Source organism: Podarcis liolepis (assembly GCF_965112155.1).
Source record: "Podarcis liolepis genome assembly, chromosome: 5".
Lineage (NCBI taxonomy): Eukaryota > Metazoa > Chordata > Lepidosauria > Squamata > Lacertidae > Podarcis > Podarcis liolepis.
Window position 1 is genome coordinate 40,367,550 of NC_139556.1, and position 23,528 is coordinate 40,391,077.

The following is a 23,528-nucleotide window of genomic DNA, read 5'->3' on the forward strand; positions in this document are numbered from 1 at the left end:
TAACTCAGCATTTAAGGGCAACCTTCGCGAGGGGGGGGCGGTGGAAGAGAGAAAAAACAAAGGGGGAATTATCTTACACAGGATCTGCACCCTGAGAGTTAATTCGGAAATCTTGCTTTCCAGTTGGTGCTTCTGTACCTCCAGGTAAGTGAGTCTACTGATGGTCTCTCTGACTTATTATGGAGGTCCAAAGGTATTCTATAGACACCCAGTGCCAGTTATCTAACAACCCCGCTGTTTTCAGACAAGGGTTTTTCACAAGAAAAGGAGGATGAAGCAGAACAGAAATCTGTAAATAATAATAATAACAACAACAACAACAATAATAATAATAATAATAATAATTTTTAGACAAATAAGCCCTTTCTTCCGCAAAGGAGATACTTGGAGGACAGGTAAAGCACCTCTTTCTGAAAAATAGGAATTTCTGGTGGCGGCTAATAAGTCACATTAGAGTGAAAAGTCAATGGTGGGTATTTTTATCCCCTCTTCTGATCCCAGTTTATGATGGAAGAATAGTAGGGCTGTAATGTTTACTTGAGTTATTGTTTAATCTAATTTATTTAATTCATAATTTTTTAAACTAATTGATTGTAGGAAAAAGCCTCAAAGCAGTTTACAAGAAAGATAAAACAAAAAAAAATCACTAAAAGAATTTGCAAACATAATTTAAAACATACAGAAAGTTAAAACTGAATAGACCGAAACAAGTTAAAACTCATACAAACTTTCTAAAGCTTCTCAACTTTCTACATTTGAAATTTAGCTTAGTCTACTGAAACGGTGGCTGGTTACTCAGACAGAATTTTTTTTTTTTAAAAAAAGAAGAGTTAATATTTATTTGTTTATTTCATAAAATTTATATACCACTTGCTTTTAGGGGGGGGAAACCGCCCTCAAAGCGGTGATATACAACTATATAAATAAAACCTACAGCTTGGGAGAACTGTTCCCTATTCTTTCTCATGTAGAAAACAGGTCTTGTAAGGGGGTGCCTTGGTCACATGTTTGTATGCTTTGTTTGTTTGTTTGTTTGTTTGTTTGTTTGTTTGTTTGTTTGTTTGTTTTGGACTACTTAGCTGAAAGCAAACTTATAAAAATGCAGTTGATTGAACAATGACTTAATCAACTAGAACTCATAGAATTAATCAACTGCAATGTTTTACTCCTGGGACAACCCCAATGAATACTAATAAAAAGTCACACTAAGAATGACAGTATAAATTCTGCTGATAGCAGTGAGACTTGATTCCCAATAAATCTGTTTCAAGCCATGGTGTCAGGCACATGAAGACTCCCTTAATCAGACACTTTAACTAGATATGAATGAAGTTTATTTAGGCCAGGGTTAAAGTCCAGTGAACCCAACAGGCATCTTCCTTTCAGAATGTAAATGAAATCAGGGCTGGTATTTTGACTCCAGAGGCCCCTGATAGGAAGCAGGATTAACGAATGCAGGACTACCAAATATTCTGCAGGTGCGGGTTTCTGAAACATTAAAGATTATACAGGTAATGCTCCATCTGCTGAATTTCTGTTCTGAGTGTCTTTACAGTGTAAGTAAAAACAGCGGCAATCATAGCAGGAAGCAGAAGAAGATAACCTCATTTAAGAGATGACATTTTAAAGAAAACTGTATGTTTAAATGCTTGTTTCATTTCATGATTGATTAACTGGTGATAAGAACAAAGCAGAGGATACTTTCACTTCTGCTAACTCCATTTTAAGACAGCCATTTACTGGCAATAACACTGGAATATTATGGTACAACTACACACTATCAATTCATCACAGGCAGTATCCAAGATAATACTTTAGGCAAATTTTACCTAAGACAGGGGTTGCAGCAATAGTGCTTCTGTTTAAACATAATAACTGCTAACAAGACCTCACCATAATGAGAACCGACTGTACTGGCTACCAATTAGTTTCTGGGCCCTATTCAAAGTGCTGGTTTTGACCCATAAAGCCTAAAACTGCTCAGGACTGCAATACCTCAAGGACCGCCTCTTTCCATACGAACCTAACCAGACCCTGAGATCATCTTCTAAGGCCCTCCTTCATGTGCCTCCTCCTTGAGAGGTCTGGAGGGTGGCAACACGAGAACGGGCCTTCTCTGCAGTGGCTCCCCATCTGTGGAATGCTCTCCCCAGGGAAGTTCACCTGGCGTCTTCATTATACACCTTTAGGCGCCAGGCAAAAACATTCCTTTTTAACCAGCCTTTGGTTGACCTGACTGACATTCTATTCCCCTTTAAAATGTGACTCTTTTTGCTGGGAGGTGTTATTGGGTTGTTGTTCTTATTTTGATTTTATATATTGTGATCTTGTTATGTGAACTGCCCTGAGACCTCCGGGTATAGGGCGGTATATAAATTCGATAGATAAATAAACCTAGTATTTGGGGCCCACAAAACAGAAGCATGAATATATTGCCTTAAAAACTGGCTCTGGGCAGAATAATGGATCCATTTGCAGTTTTAAAAATTGCACAGAGGAAAGTGCCATGTCCGCCTGATGACATGGTGAATTGAAGAGTGTTGGAAGCTGGCTAGGTAGCAATTTTTATAAATCTGCAGGGAGGAGGTAGAAATGAAACTTTTTACAGACTCAAAGTTCAGCCTTTTTCAAAATTTAAGGTTTACTTTTTGGCTTTGACATTTGACTTTGCTTATTAATTTTAAAGCAATACTTTCCAGTATCAATTTGCCAATTTTGTTTTTCTCCTTAACTCCTCCTCCTAAACCTAACAGTATTCACACCTGTCTCTGTGAGTGGATTCAAATTATCAGAAAACAAATTCCTAACATTTTGTAAAACACAACTGAGTTAGGACGATGTTTTCCCCAAATTTGTTTCAGCTGCAAGAGAAGGAATAATAACTAAAACCAGGAGTTAATTTCAGACATAGTGATCATCTCAAGCATCCTTCCCCAACCTGAGACTGGACTGGACTGGAGCTAATAGAAGTTGTAGTCCAAAATATCTCAAGAGCACCAGGTTGTGTAAAGCTGGTATTCAGTAAAAATTGGCAGGAGTGGGAACGATGGGATGATTCATCTCTCCATCCTCTGAAGCAAAGAGGTGTAAAATTGATCACAAAGAAAGTTTGTTTTGACTCCTCTTGTTATTAATCTTACTGCTTAAAAAAAACCCTCTCCTGTACAAACCACAGAGCAATTAGAAACAATCAACCAGTTATTATACAGTCACAGACCCCTTTAAAGTGATTAGAAATAACTGAACTCAAAGATGCATTCTGTTGTAGTTTGTTTTAAATGCCACCAGGTGGAGAAAATGGCTATATTTTAACTTTGACAACTGCTTCTTACCTGGAAATAACTCTCTGTTGTGTGCATATAACTAGTAGGGTGAACTAATTACCAGTAATGTCTGTACTAACTTGTTTTGTTATATATGAGTAACTTGTGGTATATAGTTGGCATTCGTCTGTCTCAAGAGAGAATGGAGCACATGGATATGGAGGTTCTGGGCTGCCAATATGGCAAGACCCCCCTCTCAGCCTCACTGATGTGGTCCAAAGGAAAGCAGAGCAAAATGTTTGGCAGCACCTTGGCTGCAGGAGTTGCCGGAAGGAGGCTTACAAGGTGCCATCCAACCAAACAAAAATCTGGAACAGATGCTTTCATGCACAAAAGAACAAGAGTATCAGTAGCCATTACTTAGAACTGAAATGACTTTAAAATGGGCATCCATACGTCCATTGGTGTCCAAGCTGTGCATTAAACAAAATTATACCCCAGTACAGTGGTACCTTGGGTTACATACGCTTCAGGTTACATACGCTTCAGGTTACACACTCCACTAACCCAGAAATAGTGCTTCAGGTTAAGAACTTTGATTCAGGATGACAGAAATTGTGCAGCGGCGGCGCGGCAGCAGTAGGAGGCCCCATTAGCTAAAGTGGTGCTTCAGGTTAAGAACAGTTTCAGGTTAAGAACGGACCTCCAGAACAAATTAAGTACTTAACCCGAGATACCACTGTACCCATGGCTTTTGCAGGGAGGACTGTGGCCTACTGTACAAAGTTAAAGGTCATGTCTGCTGTTCTGTCTACATTTGCCTCACCCAGCACTGGCATGTGGTCCCCAGAATATTCGCCATGAAGGAGTGTGGCCCTCAGGTTGCGAGATGCCCCACTCCTGGCTTACTTCCAGGTCCCACTGAGTTCAATGGGACTTATTCCCACGTAAGGGTGTCTAAGATTGCAAACTGAGGGCTTCTTCCATAGGACACTAATAGGCATGCTGTTCTGTATTTTGAAGGTTGTAATGCTGAGCTATCAAGATCTCTGATATACTCGGTAGATGGTCTCTTCGTAAGGAGGAAAGCCTCCAGCTTAGTCCTACAACTTTAATTTGGTGAGCTCCACTTTGGGGCAATCCAAACTTTAGCTTTGCTGCCAACAACAGAGAAAGTGTAGGTGGATGGGCTAGGATGTTCAGATCTCAATACAGAAAAGAAAAAAAGGTTAGATTGAGTGTGGGCGGGACTTGGTGCCCCTGATGCAACCTAACAGGTTCAATATTTTAAAAGCTGCATTTCCTCATATTTCACATAAGGGAGAATGTGCCCTTCTGCTGTTAACACAGACTGTCCTGTGAACACCTGAACTAATTTCAATAGTTGTCAGAATAATTTAAAATGTTGTTTTCTGTTGAGAATAAATCACACCAATGGTCTTTAGAAGACCAAATTTTTCAGCCTTAGTCATTGCTGCAATGATAGATGGGCAATCCAGCCCCAACTAACCTGTGCATAAGACCCATTTAATTCAATAGGACTTACTTCTGAGAACACATGGTTAGGATTGCAGTGATAATTGCTATGCTAGAAGCCGATCAGCCATATCTTCCTTCTCATAGTGCTTTTGATTCAAACTAAAATCCTCTTGCTTTGTCAGTATACAACAAGAATCATTTTTTGTGAATGTCAGCCACTGTTAACAGAGATTATTTCTCAGGTCTTCCCTGGGAAGGGAATACATCTGGTTGACAGCTCTGGGAACAGGAAGCTGGACTAGATGAACCATTGGCCTGTTTTGGTGGGCTCTTCTTGTGTTCTTGTGTTTCCTAAGGCATGGTTTTGGCAGGGTTAATGGGTGTTCTGGCTCAAAAACCAGGTGAAGTTCTTATCGGAATGCTCCAAGTCCAGCTCTCAACTACTCGGTGTGTCATGACAAACATTTTTAATAAACAAAACTGGACAGGACATCTTTCTGACACTGTTCATTCCTGAAAGATCTTGTCCCTGGTGAAAACTTGTACAGAATTTCACCTGGGGGCTATGTTCTCTACAGCAAAGTTACCTCAAACGTTTATTGCTAGTCTGTAGCAGCATGGTGGTCACCACAGTACAATGTTGAACCTACAACACCACTATACAACATCTGATGCATCTAGGCTACTTGAGGTGTATACATCCTAAGGGAAGACAGAATTACAAGGACACCTTTGAAGTGTTGCTTATAAGGAAGGCCTTGTTCTCAAGGAGGTGGCAAACATGTGCCTGGAATGCACTACTTCAGACTGCTGGCAGGGGGAGCCCACATGATGAAAAGTTCCTTAATTCAAAAAAAGTCCTGTGCACAGAACATTGACATGTCAAAAACAAGCGTTCTAGGCTAGCTTTCTATCAGGCATGCCAGTTTTTTGCTTTGCTTTGTTTTTGTACGGAATAGCATTTAATCAAGTAGCCCCCACCTGAAATGTGAAGTGTGTACAGGTGTACAGCAAGAACTAAGCCCCTAACAAGACAGTATTTCTTGCTGTCTACAAGTAATAGGAATGCCCATTGCAGCCCTGCACATCACGGATTCATATCGCCTGCATGTTTCCTTTTTTTAAAAAAAAATCTTCTTTCTGAGTTTCTAATTCACAGCCAGCAGCCTGGTTTTCTTCTTCTCAAATCATCCTAAATGCCACAATCCATGGGCCTCTAGAGATGGCAATTCCTAGCAGTAGCTTTAAGCAGATCTCCATCGGAAACGGAAGATGCTATTGCAATATTGTAAGCTACCAAGACATCTTGTCCAACCCATGTCACTAAAGCAGCATCCTACACACTTGGACATTTGCATGGGAGCTGTCCACAGGTTGAAATTAACCACATATACCGCTTCTACAATTCCACTATCCACTCCTCCTTGGCTCACACCAACAGCATAACCCACTCACATTTTCCCCCCATTTCTATGAAGTGCTTTCATAATCAGCTGGAGAGGAGCACTAAAAGCACTCTTGAGCCAAAAGATTGGACACCTCTCAGGAATAAGATATTTTATATAATACGCAGCATTAGCCTATAATGAACAGGGGTACAGAATTAAAGGTATGTACTCATAAGCCACAATCTACAAACCAGTTGCTTTGTGAGTTGGAACTAATTTAAACCCAACTACTGCTATTTTATCTGGGGGGTTTTGGGGGGGCAGAGTGCCATCATTGTGGGAACTGTACCCTGTTGGCAGTTTGGTATAAGCTTCTAGAGAGCATCTTGAGCAGACCAATGACCAAGTGAAGCTTGATTAAGTGCATGATCATTGCCTAATGACTTGAATTTACCAAGGAGCCATCACAGGTAAGAATGCCATAAATAGGATCTATATATCACCTCAATGTTTTCAATGGAGTTGGCTCATACATTCAGCTATGAAGTATGAAGAAATAAGAAATCGAAAAACATGTATGCATGATGCAAACCATACCTAAGAAATCCTCCCCATATTTCTCCTAACAGCCTAGCATCCCAAATCCATAACTAGTCTGCATTTTTAAATGGTGTGAAATTAAGACCAGCCCATAGCAATGCAGTCTGGCAGATAAATCAGGCTGCAAACCCAGGCACACTTAACCTGGGAGTCAGTGCCATTGAACTCCACCTGAGTAGACCTGTATATGTATCCACATACCATCTTCTCCTTCACCTGCCCTCTGATAGGCACAACCACCACCACTCATGTGACAGTTCCCATGCCTGCCTTGCAATATACTTACAGCAGATCTATTTGGCAGGCAAGTGGTTGATTGACTTTCCTTCCCATCAGAAACAGACCCACCACTACATTGTGATAACAGAGGAGCTGTTATCCTAAGCTGCAAGGAGCTCTGAAGAATCTTTTCCAGGAACAGGTTAGGTCTACTATCAATGCAGAACACTCTCAGGTAACAAACCCTCTACTTGACCTACACAAGACCTACTTGACCTACACATCATTTGCTTCTCCTTATAGAAAACTGACAACAATGTTTCCTAGGATTCCTTCTGAGACATCTAACTTTGGACCGTGATTTCTCTAACCAGATCCCAAAGTGGCATCACACAAACACACACAAAACAAAAAGTGCAACTAAGAAAGATGCATGTCTCTGAATGGATGCTAATAGGAAACTCACAGCCCATTAAGGACTATAGGCAGGGACTTCATCCTTTCACCTCCCACAACCAACAGACAGGGAATGGGCTTGCACCAGCTGAAAAAAACCTACACTGGGAGAGGACGGATGTTTTGTCCTGGAAACATGTTCTGCCACAATCCTCAGCTGGAATTGCATGTGAGGTTTATGGTTCTCAAGTCTCTGTCTTGCTGGTTCCGCTGCTTTCTCTTCCCTGCTTCAGAGGATGGAAATAGAGCTGCAAGCCATCCACCGGGTGCACAATAGGCACCGTTTGCATCTTAGGGAAGTGTGCTGTGGCCAGCTCCCAGCGGGCTGTGCTGACCAGTTCAATAGCAAGCAACTTGAGGACCATCTGGGCCAGTTCTTTGCCTATGCAATTTCGGACTCCCCCACCAAAGGGGATATAGTGAAAGCGGACGGGGCCAGCTCCTTTGGGCTCTTCCCGTTCCTCCTGTGGCACCCAAAACCGCTCGGGGTCAAACATGTCTGGTGGACTCTGATAGATGCTGGCGGTCTCGTGCGTGTCCCGAATACTGTACATCACACTCCAGCCCTTGGGAATCTGGCAGCCCTGCAGGAGGGAGACAGAACAAAATCAGCACCAGAGACAGCAACCTGCAGAGGGCAGCCTGCAAAGGGAAGGAGAAAGGAAGCGACTTCTATACTGGAGCATCCACAAGGACAGACCCCCATCTTTGAGGAAACCTCACAAATTCAACTCCCCCGTACCATTACCCTTGAGCAGAAGCTCAAGCCTATTAAGATGTTAAGAGACCTATAATGGGCGGTGCAGAAATACCATGGTTTCAGTGATGTGTGAATTACAACTTCAGGGAATGTACACTGAAGTATTCAAAATCCCGTTTAACAGTCGAATAGAAATGGGTATGCAACAAATATTTGACAGAAAACCTGTTAATTTCCCCCCACCACATCGACCTCTATCTTTGATGAAGGGTGTGGGTCTTGCAACACCTTGAGAGCATGCTAATCCTAACAGTGTAAGAGCCAGGCAAGAATAAATCTAGCTGACACAGCACCTAAAGACTACTCTGCAGCAATGCTTACAATATTTGGCACATAATTTAATTCTTATGCAGTGTGACAGCTCCCATTATCGGTGAGGCATAACTAAAAAGTGATTTCAGGCAGCAGGGCTGGGGAAGACCTTTGCTTGAAGCCCAACTAGATGGGTCAACAGCCTATGTTAATTTTCAAGGGGTGTACAACTTTCGGATGCACATTATCACACTTTCTCTCCTACCGGGACATATGCAGGCAGCCAAAAGCAACTTAACAAGCATGTTGTGCTATTTATTGCTTTGAGGTTTTGTGACAATCAAGTCGTATGTACATTTTGCTAAATAAATACATACGGGACGGCACCTTCTATTTGATGCTATAACAACAACAAGATGAGGCTTGATCCAGAGCCCACACTTTTCTGGGAGTTTATTTAAATATATAAATGAGACTAGTACTCTATGTCCTGCACAAGAGGTCATTGCTTTGGCATGAATGTTTTGGGGGGTTTTTTGTAAAGGGAGCAATTTCCTCTTTCATGCCTTCAATCAAGTTTACTTGAAATGGTATCTGAGCTGATTAAAAGAGCTGTTTGGTAGTTCTGTGAGCCACAGCTTGAGGTGAAATCACCTAGAAAATTAAAACTATGAGGAGTTTGTTGCAGCTATGGAGAGTTAGGTCCCTTTTAACCTAATGTTAAATCAAATACTTTGTGGGGAACACACTTGCAGCAATCCTTCAGCTTATGAATCTTTAAACATTCTCCAAGCACAGCTTCCATTGCCAACTACTAGTCTCCACAATAGATGCTCCAATTGCAATACTTGTAATGGCAGCAATCCTGCTAATTGGTCTAATGAACATCCAGGGTGGCCATATTCATTTTGGTAAAAGGTAAAGGACCCCTGACAGTTAAGTCCAGTCACAGACGACTCTGGGGTTGCGGCGCTCATCTCACTGTACAGGCCGAGGGAGCCGGCGTTTGTCCGCAGACAGTTTTTCTGGGTCATGTGGCCGGCATGACTAAGCCGCTTCTGGCACAACGGAACACCAAAACCAGAGTAGCACAGGGAAACACCGTTTACCTTCCTGCCAGAGTGGTACCTATTTATCTGCTTGCACTTTTGGCATGCTTTTGAACTGCTAGGTTGGCAGGAGCTAGGACCAAGCAATGGGAGCTGAACCCCATCATGGGGATTCGAACCGCCGACCTTCTGATTGGCAAGCCCAAGAGGCTCAGTGTTTTAGACCACAGCGCCACCCGAAACCTGAACAATTGCACCCTACCAATCCCCAGCTGTCTATCTCTTGAGGCACCTGTCTCAGTAATCGGTTCTATGGTTTATTCACTGAAACTTAATAGGACCTTCTTCACAACTGCTTTCATTCTCACAAGCCATCCCAGTTACCTATCCACTACCGGGGTCTCCTGTTCATTGTATCTCTCCCATGCTTCCCTGCCCCCCCCCCCAATTCTAGTTTCTGCACTCTATCAATCATACTTTCCCAGAGCAAACCCCAGGGGCCATGAGGTTTCTAACTTGTGAACCCCAAGTGCCCCTGTTGTTTCTTGCAACATCTTCTGTCCCCAAGTAGGATAAACACATAGCATCACTGGGAAAGGAGGGTGTTCTCCATGGCTCCCAAGGTAGCTGCCATGGCCCCTGTGAAGTGGTCAGACTAACCTTGTGAAACCCAACTCAACCCAGCCCAAATTCCATGCACTTCCACAAAAGCAACCCACACAGCAAGCCGCACAACTCACATCCAGTTCAAAGGTTTGTAAGGCTGTCCTATAGCCTCCGGACACTGGGGGCAGCAAACGCAGCACTTCCTTGATGACGCAATCCAAGTACCGCAGACGGCTCATCTTCTCCAGTGTCAAGTAAGACTGACAATAGTGCTCATGTCTTTCCAGCTCGCCAAGGACTTGGTTTGCTTCTTCTTGTTTGGCTGCAGAGCAAGGGCAGTTTGTAGTCTCATGGACAGTTCCTTGGGCTGCTCTAGCAATGGGACCCAACTTAGGGACTCTGACTTCCCTCTTTGTCTCTCTGTCTAGTTCTCCTTCCAGCCTGGGAGGAAGAGGCAGATTGGAATCCCTGTCTTTGTTGTCTTTTCCATGGATGACCAGAGTCTCTGGGCAAGACTGATGGTTTCTCAGAGAATCTCCTGCAGCGAGGCAATGGCACTGCCCGGTGAGATCATGGGACACCAGCTCCTGCTGAATCTTTTTTATGACCAAGGGGTGTTTCAGCAACAGGAGGATCATGGAAGTAGTAGCACTGGCAGTGGTGAAGAAAGCAGCAAAGATCAATTCAATCGCAGACTCCTGCAAGATAAGCCATTGGGAGAGAGATTAAATACCCTTTTTTTTTTGGCATGACACCCACAAGCCATTTAAAACAGAGTCCACTTGTGCGTCAAAGTCAGGCAGGCACACACATTGTGATTAGAATTCAAATATAACATTGTTAGAGTTTTCAAGCTGTGGGGAACCAGAAAACTCACATCATTTTTTCATTCCAACCTGGCCTGGAAAACATGAGCATCCATAAGAAATTGTTGAGGTGATAGTTTTGGTGAAAGCCATGGGTATAGCCAGGATTTTTGTTGAGGTGGGACAGCCAAAGTTGTTGTGTGTTTTTTTAAGAAATAATAAAATAATAAATAATAATAATATTTGAGGATATAGCTGTCCCCCTTAGTTACACCCATGATCAGAGCTACAGTAAGGGGCTAAATTACTTATTAAAAAATGGCTCCTCATCCCAACTGCCTTGGGCTACCAATTGCAACAGTGAATCATTCCTTACAGGCTTGTGCAATCCACACTTGTTACACATCCAAGCAGTAGTACAGCTGGGCCTAGGACCTTGGGGCAGAGGCTTGGGGCTCCACTCAGCAGAAGGAGGGAGCAGCAGCAATAAAGTGAATTGATGCATGTTACTATCTAAAGATGGTACCATCTAAGGATGCACGTTACCTCCATAAGATTATTAAAGCCAGAAACAAGAGCCCCTCTCCATCCATTAAATCCAGAGCCTAACCTGTGACCCTCTGGATACTGTTGTACTACACCTCCCATCATCCATGACTGTAATCCCTGGCCACTGGACTCCTGGCTGAGGCTGATGGGAATTTGAGTTCAGGGCCAGACAACCCATGAGGCCAGGTGAGCTGACCACCTCAGGCGACAGGATCCATAGGGGCAGCAGATCCCCATGTCAATCTTTCTTATATCATTGTTTAAGTCAGCCTTCCTCAAACTCAGCCCTCCAGATGTTTTGAGACTACAATTCCCATCATCCTTGACCACTGGTCCTGCTAGCTAGGGATCATGGGAGTTGTAGGCCAAAAACATCTGGAGGGCTGAGTTTGAGGGAGCCTGGTTTAAGCAACAAATGTTGAAAAGTGTTGAAAAGTTTCTCTTTATGCTGAAAAGAAAATATGAAAATTATGTGTGCTCCAATCAATCTCTTTTTGCACTCACAGAAGTGGGGAACTTGTGGCCCTCCAGATGTTGCTAGGTGACACCTCCTATCACAGGAATTCTCAACCTTTGGCCCTCCAGATGTTTTGGACTACAGTTCCCATCATCCCTGACCACTGGTCCTGTTAACTAGGGATCATGGGAGTTGTAGGCCAAAACATCTAGAGGGCCACATGTTGGGGATGCCTGTCCTAGCATCTCTGGACACACTGGCTGGGGAAGATGGGAGTCCAACAACATCTGGAAGCTGCAGGTTCCCCATCTCTGGTTTACAGAATGGACCAATTCACACACAATCCTAGCAAAGCCAATTTGCCAAAATAGCCATGCAGATGGGTAATCGTTGACTTCAGTGAAGTCACCACCTATTACAGCGGAGTCAGCATGGCATGGCACATACTTCATTGTCTGGAAAGAGGCCATTCTAGTTTAGACAGCTGCTTATGTCATATGGAATCCCATCAACCAGCTCATGTGGTTCTGTTTATCGTTTGGATCCTGGAAACACTTACTCTGACCATTCCAATCGATTTCAATTGTCAAAACAAGAATGACTTAAAATTAAAATAAAAACAGCACAATCCCCAACTGTATTCTGTCCTTTAAAGACTACTTCTATTGATGTGGTTCCTGATGGGTGATCAGAGGCCCAGAAAGAAGTCTCACTTCTTTGAAACTGATTTTTTTACCTCTTCCCCTAAAGTGTGTTTGGGACTGTACTGAATTGGCCCTATTTTCAAGAAAAAATAGCTTCTGCTCAAGGCTGCTATTTATAATAATTCAGTTCAATATGATACATGGAGAAAGAGATCTGGTGTAGAGCAATCAAATAAACTCCACTTCAAACCATTTGCTGCAAAAATCTCCACACCCAGCCTTGTAGGGCTGCCATCCCACCTGATTTTCCAGGACATGTCCCGGATTTTGCCTCCGAAAATTGCGTCCTGGATTATTTTTTGGAAATCAGTCAAATGTCCTGGAAAACTGGCAATGGGGGTTAAATTGTGCCAAAAATGCCGTCAAAAAAGCTTGGGGTGTCCTGGTTTTTACTTTTTGAAATATGGCAACCCTAAGCCCTGGATTCTATTCAGGATAAGTGCAGGAGGCCATATCAGATCTCCAGACACCAGATTCAGCACTCAATATATCCTCTTCCTTAGCTGAAATTAGGAAAGTTCTCCTTCTGTCAATCCCACCCAGTGAAACCCATCTGTCCCTGTGGCAAGTGGGAGAGGACCGCAGTCACCACAATGACTTCTGGGTGCAGTACTGACACTCATCGGCTTGAGGTAACAGGATGCTGTCACAGTGCTAGAGCTAAGCAACCCATTTCTCCCTCACAAAGAATCCTGGAGGCTGTAATTTGTCGAGGGTGCTGGGAATTGTAGTTTTGTGAAAGGTGAAAAACCACAGTTCCTTTTTGTGTACTGCCAAGAAACCACTTCGGATGCTTTGTGTGTACTGCCAAGAAACCACTTCGAATTTCCCAAAGGAAAAGCATAATACAACCATAATTAACAAATGGGCATGATCCTGATCCATGCCTGGTTCAAAGTCAATGTGAGTTAACTGAACACCACAGAAAAGATGCAGAGCAAAGATTATGCCAGACAGAGTGGGAATAATTATTTCATCATATGTGGTTATTATTTCTATAATATGGTTGGAACTAACTTGGAAAGAGAGTCTTATCAGGTACTTGGAAGTCCTGTGATAATGTCTTGCTTGTAGACTGTGTGGGATGCACCTACAGAAATGACCTTTGCACATGCTCAGAGGCACTTACACCTTTATTACTTCTTTACATGGTCATTTTGGAAAGGACCATGTTTGGTTGTGTGAGCTAGGGGACAACTGTGGCCACTCCAGGCGGCTTAAAGGAAGTTACCTTCAGCTCCTGCATGGTAAATTCTTTGCCATGCTCCTTGGCACTGTTGATAATGAAATCCAGAGCGTCGCTGTGAGCCTCAGGATCCTTCTGCTTCAGTTTCTCCGAGATGGCTTTCTCCATGTACTCGTGTAGCAGATTCCTGGCCTTTATTCCCTGAAGGGTTCAGAGAAAAAACAGCAATGGCTAAGGAGAAAGGCACAGACGCAGACACACACACACACACACACACACACAGGTCTAGCCCCTTTGGAGGCCGAAGAAGTCAGAAGTCGCTTATTGCTTGGAACGTTCAGGCAATCTTTTACCGTACTTCTCCAGGTAGGAGCTCATTATAATTAGAAGCGGCGCTTAATATATCCTCTTCCTTCGCTGAAACGGGGAAAGTTCCTGTCAATCCCGCCCAACGAAACCCATAATCAGTGCAGTGAGAAGGGAAATCCCGAGGACTACAAAGCCTTCAGCCGCTGAGCTGCCAAATTTTGAAAAGGTGAACAATAAGAGGAAGCCGGGAACTCCAGCGGTGGGGGTGGAGGAATCCGAGATCCTGAAAGTCCACTGGTTGCTAAAGAAAAACCCAAATGAATGGCACCACACCTGGCCCAAACTTGCGCTAGACTTGCGTGTGTTTATGTGAACAATCCTAAATTATACCAGGAAGGGAATCGTTTAAAGCCTTAAATCGTAAGGCGTCGCAGCCGGTGCAATGGGAGCACGGATGAGACAGTGTTTAAATGGATCAGGCATGAACGACTTTCTGGAAGCAAAAAAAGGAGAAAGGGGAAGATATTCGAGGACATCTCAATGCCTTTTCCTCCGCCACCAGACAGCCACCGTGACCGTACAAAGGCACTCTGCATTGACGACGCCTTTACACCGCAGGACGCAACTTGTTCCTGCCTTTTGTGCAATGCGAATGCGATCGTCTTAACTCCGAAGGAAAGAGTTCAAATGGGATTTGCTTCCAACTCAAAGAATGCTGTTTTGGATTATTGCTTTATTTGTCGGGAGAACCCAATGGATTTCTACGAAACTCGCTCGGGTGTGGGGGGTGATGAGAGAGCCTTAGGCGATCCTATGGACCTGGGAAATCAATAAATAAGCCCCAATGAGCAGTGAAACTTGCTGCAGGTCTACTCAGAAGTAAGTCCTGTTGAATTCAACGGGGTCCTTAGGCTGCAGCCATAAATCTCTGTTTACCTGGGAGTAAGACCCTGTGAATTCAAAGAGACCAAGACGCATTGAATTCAAAGGAACCTAGTTTTAGAGGAGAGGTGGTCGGCACTGCGCGACCCGCGTCCACGTGCGCCGCCAAAATCGCTTCACAGCCAATAAAGGTCTTGAGCAGAAGCCACAGAAACTGCTCGGTTGCAAGGAACCGGGTGGCTTCGACCAGGCTTTGAATCTGGACCAGTAAAGACCTCAGCCTGCCTAGTAGCCTGTCGCTCAGGTTAGAACTGGCACCTGTTCTTTATGGGCTCCGCTGGGTTCCGAATCGTTTGGGGGCTAAATGCAAGGTCTGCTCAGGTCCAGGCAGCGCTCCCCCCTGACCTTTCCGATCTGGGAATGAGAACCAATTTGCGGTTCTGCCGCTTGTCAGGCAGAAAGAGCCTTTTTTGTGGTGGCCCCCTAAGCGTTGCGATCAGTGTTCCAGCACGATGCGACAGATGCCGGAGTTTGTCCCCTTTAAGCTGGACACCTTGGGCAATTCAGACCTTTCAAACTGAATTTCGCATCGTTCATTCTATATTAGAGTCAATGTGCAACTGAACATTGCAACGCGGGTGAATATTAAATCCATTAAAAAAACAACCAACAACCTTCCTTTTCAAAGGCTTTGGAATAGGCAGGTAGTTATTTTGTTTTAATTGGGATTTTGTGCCTTTAAAGGTTGGTTGCTGTCTCATTTGTGCTATAAAACTTAATTGCGTCCTGCTTGGGGGAAAAGGGGGGGTTAAAATAGCCTACACAAACAAATACGCAAGAGGTGCATCTCTGAGCAGGTGCAGAATACCTTTCCAGCAGAAAATTATTCCAGCTGCTTGGTCTGAATAGAGGATGGAGCTCCCGAGAGCTCAAAGCCAGAACCTCACCCCACCTCCGACCCCCAAATAGGCCAGAAAGGGGTCTTTCACTCACTTTAATACTTGCTATTGAGGAAAGCCGCCTTGGGACACCCATAGTCTTGAAAGGCGGCCTAGAAAGATGTGAACTATAGTAATAAATAAGGTCTATCCGATGTAAAGGGTAGGGATACAGCCATAAACACACTTTAGACCAGGGGTTCTAGGATTCTGCGCTCATCAACGGCATTAGCGGGACTTCAGAATGGATCGGGGTAAGTGATCATGGTCGGAGTTGGTTCTTTGGATGGCGATGAAGATGGGGACACACACACATGCGCACGCAGCCCTACCTTCCGCAGCCCGCTGAAGGGGATGTTGAGCGGCAAGGAGAAGAGATTCTCCACCAGCTGCTCAAAGGTCCGAGCCAGCTCCTTGAACTGCTTCTCCTCCAGGCTGAGTCCCAGCAGGATCCGCGCGGCGATGCGGAAGGTCAAGGTCTTGGCGGAAGAATAGACGGCGACGGGGCCCGGCTGCTGGCACCAGCCGCGCAGCTCCCAGCGCACCACCTTCTGGATGCGGGGCAGGTAGCTCTCCAGGGCGGCGCGGCTGAAGACTCTGACCAGGATCTGACGCGGCGAAAAGAGAAGGGAGGGAATCGCGGTGGGCGATGTAAAATTAATTGGGGGAGCGGTCGCTACTAGGGACCAGTGGCGTAGCGTGGGTTGTCAGCACCCGGGGCAAGGCAAGTAATTTGCGCCCCCTAACCCGTGGATTTGCGCCCCCTAACCCTAACCCCCATCTGTTGCGCCCGGTGCGGCCGGCCCCCCTGCACCCCCCACGCTACGCCACTGCTAGGGACATCGTGCCCCAAAGCCATAGACCCATTTTTTTTCCCTTCACCAGTCCCCCAATTCTTTCCCCGATTCTGGTCTCTTGAATGGGCCAGTCGGTACAAACACCAGAACCGCCGAGATTCTTCCCTGGACTTTGCGCGTTTTTGAATGCTGAGCTATGGGGTGGGGAAACTTTCCTAAGCTGGGAGACGTTGCCTGTGTTCGAGAGAGAGAGAGAGAATGTAAGAAGGGGGGGGTGCAACCCCGGCCACCAGCAGTAGCCCTAAGTGGTATAGTCCTAGCAGCAACCAAGAGAATTGCGTAAGGCGCGGGTCCTAAACCTTTGCGTGGAGTGGCTACTGGAATCTGCGACAGCGCCTAGCACAAACTTCGACAGCCAGCTTTTAGCTATAGGGCTCCCCACCCTAGATATTGCTGGACCGCATCTCTCATGGTTCCTCACCATTGGCCGTGCTGGTTGAAGCTGAGTGGGGAGTGGGGGCTCAACAACACCTGTATGGGGGAGATGAATGCCAGCGAGCTACCTTCTCTTTCCCAGAGGGCGCCTAGGTTCGGTTTCAGGCTCGGCGGCCAAGGTTTCCCTCCCCAGCGACGCGCCCCTCAGCCCCCTACCTTCCTGCGCTGGCGGTGCGCCTCGGCGCTGGCGTTGAGGAGAGTGTGCGAGCCCAGCAGGATCTGGGTGCTGAGCGGCCACTGGGCGCTGACCAGGCTGTGCTCTCCCAGCAGGATCTTGCGCACGTTGTCGGCGCCGCTCACGCGGATCACCGGCTTGCCCAGCAGGTGCGTCTTGAACACGGCGCCGTATCTCTGCCGCCGGGAGCTGTGGAAGCTGGAACCCTGCACAGCCAGTCAGATAAACAGAGGGATGGAGGCCCAGGCCTGGACTCAAGCTTCGCGGACAGTTTGCGAAGAAAGTCGACGGTGTCTCTGAGGTAGTGAAGAGCGCTTTTCCCACGGGGCGGAGTCATCGCAGCTGCTTCTTTGTGTCAATTTACATATCCTGGTCCCCCAGAAAGAGCTCCATCGGCCCGAGATCGCCTCCGAGGGGGCTCAGAGTGGGGAATCGGTTTATTATGATTCCTAAACTTCAACCATGGGACATGTGAAGAGTGTCTCTGAGCCTCACAAAAGTGCTTTCCTCCCTGCATTGAGGAACACCTCTGAAAGTGATACAGCCTTAGGCGCACCTGCTTGGGAATAAATCCCACTGAACTGACAGCTGGGCAAATGCGTCGTAAAATCATGCAATTGTAGGGAAGGGACCACAAAGGCCATGTAGTCAGATTCCCTGCAATGTCGGAACCCACGACCATGAGCTTAAGAGTCTCATGCTCCACCGACTGAGCTACCCCTGATTTGCCCAGCCCCCGTCCCCTCCAGCTCGAGGGCTTTTGTTTTCCCATCCTGAGAAATGGGCGACTAGCGGTAGGACCTTCCCTTGAGCGGGACACCTTCGCTAGAACTCTTTTTCGGCGCCCTGATCATGTGCAGAGTGCCTCTGGGCTGAGCCCCCGCCCGCGGCCCTGGCTGCGCTAAGCCCAGGAGGCTCGTCCTTTACCTGCCCCGCCCTGCCCCGCCCGCCGTCGCCCCAGTGCTCACCTGGACCAGCCAATGCAGCGTCTCGCCGAAGAAGGGCCAACCCATGGAGCCCTTGGGCAGTGGCAGGGCGCTGGCGCGGTCTCGGCTCAGGCTCCAACGCAGCGCCCACAGGTGCCGCGCCAGCGCCAGCAGGAAGGCCACCGCTAGGCAGGTGGCCAGCGCAGCCTCCAGCCAGGAGAGCGCATCCTCAGAGGTTGCCACCGGCGGCAGCATCTTCGTGCTCGGACTGGGCAGCATCGTCCGGCGGAATTCACTGGCCGACTGTGGCTTCAGCTGGGGAGGGAGAGAGAAAGGGAATATTGGAGAGGGGAAAACTGCTACCAGATGCCAGGGCATCCTACTCCGGATTAGGATTCCCATAGAGGTGGGCTCTACTCACCATACAGGAAGCAAAGTAGCCAACCCATCCCCAAAATGCCACTTTTTATTCAAAGATGCTTTTCCTCGTCACCCGTCCATTAAAGTCCCCAAATGAATCTTGCGCAAAGCTTCCGATCCAAAGCGGGTGCGCCCGCGCAAAACCTGAGATTCAAACCGGGAGGGAGGTGTCAAGGAGACCTCCAAGACACCTCTCCTGGTGCGTCTCCCCCCGTCCCCCACAAAACATAAAAGGAAACCCAACAGCGCAGCCACTTTGCTCTCACCTCGGAGGGGGTCTCTTCCCGTTTCCACTGCGCGTCTGAAAGAATCGCAACCTACTTTCAAAGGATCGGGGAAACTACAGCGCACCGTCGTTTCCTTTTGCGGCCAGGGAGCGAGAGGGGGCCATTCTGCTCAGAACCGGCGTGCCTGGGATCGGGATCCCTCGGACCCACTTGCAAGCACCACGAGCCCCATCCTCGACGGTCAGCCCCTCGGCATCCAAAGAGGATTTGACCGCCCAGGCTGCTCGCGCGTGGGATGAGGACTCTGAAGAGGCAGGCTTCTTCTTCATCCCCCTCCGCGCTTCCCCTTCTCTGCGGAGCTGTCAAAAACCGCCTGCGCTCGGACGCTCCTTCTCTCACTCTTTGGGAGCATCCTTCGCGCACACCCCTTTTAACTATTCTCTGCCTTGCACAGATTTATATAGATATTGGCCAGCCACCTTCGCTGGGGGGTGCGCCTGCTGACGTCTCCGCTGCATATTTAAAACGGGGGGCCGAAAGCGCTGCGATTGGCGCCTGAGAGGGTCCGCGATGAAGGGGGGGAGGAGGAGGAGGAACGCGCTGCTGGGACGGACCTCTCCTGTCTCGGGAGGGGGAGACTCGCCTCGCAGGTAACCCAAGAGCAGCCCACTGGGACCCTGCCCGCCCCGCCTGGATTTGGAAAACCAGGCGTCTCATTGGAAGCAGAAGGCGCAGGACTTTATGCCAGGAGAGCTGAGACCTGGAAATAAACCCCCCGCCCCTACTGAGCACGGTTAAGGCAATCCTAGACAGGTCTACTCAGAAATGAGCCCCCCCGCCCTTTAATTCAGTGGGGCTTACTCCCAGGTAAGCGGGCTTAGGGTCGCCACAGGTTAGCTCTGTAATAGTGATTCAGAGCAGGGGCGCGCAGAAAGATCTATGGGTAATAAGACTTCTTGGTAACAAAGGCAAAGCAGGTAATTCACTTCAGTCAGCCCTTTCTAAATCAGCAACCTGGGAACCTGCCTTATACCAAGCCAGGCCACTGGTATATCTAGGTCATTATTGTCTACACTGACAGGCAGGCGCTCTCCAGAACGCTAGAAGTCCCAGGCCTACCCGGATTGAACCCGCGACTTGTAAAGCAGATGCTCTATCACGAAGCTACAAAGGTTGTTACCTGGTGGGAGGAATTTGCACTTTCAGAAGTAGTGGGTCCCAAGGTGCTGTGGGGGGTTGCCTCTAGCTTCCTGGCTCCGGGTTTAAAAACTCTAAGCAGATTCCACCAGCCTGAAGTCTGTCAACATCTAGCTTACAGAAGGTCAGGCAGCAACACTCAGCTCGACGCTCCCTAGGTGGCCTTGGGCCAATCATTCTCTCCCAAAGCTACATTGCAGGGTTGTTCGGAGGATTAAATGAGGGGAGGCTGGGGGAGGGGGCCCCTCTATGGATCACCCCTCAGCTACTTGGAGGACAAGCGCGATGTACATAAAATAAACCAACTGGGTTTCTTCTGCCGCCCCAAAGAGGATGGCTAGGTCTTTTGTGGATTGGAAGCCGCAGGCGGCAAGTCACGCGTCTCTCCCCGTCCCTCCCTGAAACAACCCCTCTGGGCCCACTTTGGTGGGGTGTAAAAGTTCCCTCCGTGGGCAACGGAGAAGCAGAGCTACTTCAGTCCGACGGAGTTGGGTCCTGTCGTGACTGCCATTTCAAGCAATATTAAAGAGAGAGGCGAAGACAGGGAGATGAAAGCCTTTGCTTGCTAACTCCCAAATATCACCCACAGGTAGCAATGGGGCGAGGCGCCCATGAGCTGACCTGCAATCTGTGCTTCTTTTCTCTCACTTTAGTCCGCGGATTGTAGCTGGTCGATTCCGGCCCCATCTCCATTTACGCAGGCCGGACTTCCAGTTACCTTAGCTTGGAGGTAGTGAGTAGGGCGAGTCCCGGGGAAGGCTTAATAACTACACAACCCGCCCCAATCCACACAGCTTTCGACCGGGGGACGTTTCCACTACCAACTCTGCACCGCTAATACAACGAATGCTAGTGATTCTTATTAGCAAATATTAATAATATGCACCCATGAAGATCGCAAGGTTCTCTAATCGCTGCGCGAAGAATGTCTGTGGTTTGCGCCGCTTTCCTAAACATTTGCAGCCAAGTTCTGGGTGGGATGACGCCGAAGCGCCGCATCTCTTTTGCAGAGATTCGCTTCGAAGGCGGCAATTGCTCAGCAAATTTATCTCGGGTGCAGCCGGCAAAATTCCTTCAAGGAACCGGCAAGGGCAGGGGAACAGCTCTACTGGAGAGATTAGCGAAGTACGTAAATGCCGCCGCTTTCCAAGCCGCGTTTTGAAGTCACCTTCCAGCTAATTTGCTGGAACTTAAAATTAGGAAATAACACGACGCACGTGCTCTTGCGTGGGCGAAGGTTGCATTTGTGGCAACAGTAGCGGTAAGGGAATTGAACGCTGATAAGTTCATGTAAGCAGCTTGGTGACTCCCCTTCCCCCCCCCCCACACACACATTGTATCTCGCCTTTAATGCATATTGTAGAGGTTTATTGCACTTGCTTTTGTATTATTATTATTATTATTATTATTATTATTATTATTATTATTATTATTAAGTCCCTCAACGAAAAGACCACAAAGACATGGCCTGCGGAGAGAAGACCCGAAGGCCACAAGCGACGAGCGAAAGGCCATCTTAGACGGTGACAAGAACCTCAGGCTGAAAGACCTGAACGACTAGTTTTGAACCCTAAGGCACGGTCGGTTTCTCTTTTCCTGTTCAATCCAAGCGGGACCAGAAACACGCGGGTCCATTCCGCACACCCCATCCTCTCTCCCAATAGCCCAGTTCCGTACTCACTGAACTTGCTTAGTTCTGTCCCTTCCGTCCCCAGTTGTTTGCACTTATTTATTTAGAATACTTAGACCCCGGCTTTGTCCCGCTAAGAGGCTCTATCTCAAATCACCTTCCTAGTCCCAGTGGTGCCCATAAGAATGGCTAACGAGTGACATTAGCGGGAAATGCTACAGGATTTTCTCAATACTGGTCCTTTTTTTTAAAAAAAGGCGTCTTTTCTACTTCCCAGATAGGGCTGCCTCTTAGAGATCCAGATCACAGAAGCATCTGTCCTTTGTGCTGGAGCGTGCGGGGCGGGGGGGGGGGTGAAGAAGTGAAGCTGCACCACTTTCCCCCCGAGGTGTGTAAGTGCCTGGTGTCTCTTTCCCCGCTGCAGCGCCTGCCAGCTCCTGCGGATGCCTAAAGCTCGGCTCTCCGCCTTCATTCAAAGTTCTTGCAGGATGTCAAGATCAAAGGACACCTTTCCCTGTTTCACTTAATGCCAAGGGGGACACTCTGGCTCTCCATCCATCTATCCCACACCCCAGTTTCCTTGCTGCATTTGTCAAGAACCGGGAAATGATTCCAGGTGCCCGGCTTGGCGCAAAGCAAGCGCGCGGGCCGCTCATCACGTCTCCCAAGACTGTGAAGGCCAAATTCCCGTCGATCTGAGCTGCTCTGTTGGCTCGTTGAGTCTTTGCAAAGCCAAGATTGTTACAGGCGCGTCCTTAGCATATAAGAGCAATTAGGGGCCTGGTCGAAAGCCTGTTCTCACAGTGGCCAACCAGATGCCCGTGGGAAACCAGCAAGCAGTATTCGAGCACGAGAACCCCCTCTCTCCCCTCCTGTGGTTTCCAGCAACTGGTACTGAGAAGCATTGCTACAGCCATCATGGCTCGTAGCCACCGGCAACTTAGAATTTGTCTAGTCCTCTTTTAAAGCCATAGAGGTCTCCGCTGCCTCCTGTGGAAGCGAGTTCCACAGCTCATCCTTGCGCGGCATGAAGAGGCACTTCCTTTGATCTGCCCTGAATAGCTTCGTTGTCCATTTGACCCTCTCATTCCCAATTCCGCCCCCAAATTGCTGGAACTTCAGCAGCAAGCTACCGGCCCCCTTTTTAGCCAGATCTGCAGCCCTCCCTCGCTAAGAAGCAAAAGAACTTACCCGGCTGCCTCTGGAGGAAAGGTGGGCTGCAGAGGCCTTGTCGCCGGGCAGATCAAACCCTCCGAGGGTGAGGCCAGGCTGGCCCCGTCCATGCCCTTTGGGGGCCATCGGTCTTGGCCAGCAAACCCAAAGCGACAGCTCTCTGTCTTCGGCTCCGATTGATCCTCCCGGCAGCTGCCCCCATCCCTTCCTTAAAAAAAAAAAGGCACAACCCAACACCCCCAGAGTTCCCCCCTAAACAATGCACGATTGAATGCAGCTTCAATCTTGTCTCCTCTAATGAGAAAAGAGTGGGAAGAAAAGAGTGGGAAGAAAAGAGAGAGGGAAAATAAGCAAGATGCTCCGAGGTGCCCTGACTTTCCGGTCGCATCTCCAAGGCTGGTGGACTTGGCTGGGAGGGGGGAAAAATCTTCCCCGGTTGCACACTCCTTGAAATCGCGGCTGCTGCTCCCACAAACGTAGAGGCCGCCTGGACAGGCAGGAAGATCCGAGGGCGCGGACGATCTCGACTGTGCCTGAGCCGAAGTCAGAAGGAGAGATTCGTTTGATCGAAACCCCGATGAGAGA

At 47.5% G+C, this 23,528-nt stretch overlaps 1 protein-coding gene across 3 annotated transcripts; it reads right to left on the reverse strand.

Annotated features, from left to right (window-relative positions):
- Nucleotides 1–1,317: 1,317 nt before the first annotated feature.
- Nucleotides 1,318–23,453, reverse strand: CYP26C1 (cytochrome P450 family 26 subfamily C member 1). 3 transcript variants are annotated; one of them, XM_083505887.1, is made up of 7 exons: nucleotides 22,962–23,453; nucleotides 18,339–18,611; nucleotides 17,352–17,576; nucleotides 16,236–16,511; nucleotides 13,820–13,975; nucleotides 10,207–10,770; nucleotides 1,318–7,989 (listed from the first exon to the last, which is right to left on the reverse strand). In XM_083505887.1, the coding sequence occupies exons 1-7, from the start codon at nucleotides 23,067–23,069 to the stop codon at nucleotides 7,591–7,593; spliced, it is 2,001 nt and encodes a 666-aa protein (XP_083362013.1). In that variant the 5' UTR covers nucleotides 23,070–23,453; the 3' UTR covers nucleotides 1,318–7,590. The 3 variants fall into 3 exon arrangements, with proteins under 3 accessions (XP_083362013.1, XP_083362014.1, XP_083362015.1); XM_083505888.1 differs by lacking the exon at nucleotides 22,962–23,453 and adding an exon at nucleotides 18,718–21,528; XM_083505889.1 differs by lacking the exon at nucleotides 22,962–23,453 and adding an exon at nucleotides 18,983–21,527.
- Nucleotides 23,454–23,528: the final 75 nt, after the last annotated feature.

What these genes read in the sequence shown, in the direction of transcription:
- CYP26C1 (XM_083505887.1), bottom strand. Translation starts at nt 23,069, where the DNA reads ATGGCCCCCAAAGGGCATGGACGGGGCCAGCCTGGCCTCACCCTCGGA. An exon ending in CGCACCGCCAGCGCAGGAAG is followed by an intron (nt 16,512 to 17,351) that starts GTAGGGGGCTGA and finishes TCGCCGCGTCAG; the next exon opens with ATCCTGGTCAGAGTCTTCAG. An exon ending in TTACCATGCAGGAGCTGAAG is followed by an intron (nt 10,771 to 13,819) that starts GTAACTTCCTTT and finishes CTTATCTTGCAG; the next exon opens with GAGTCTGCGATTGAATTGAT.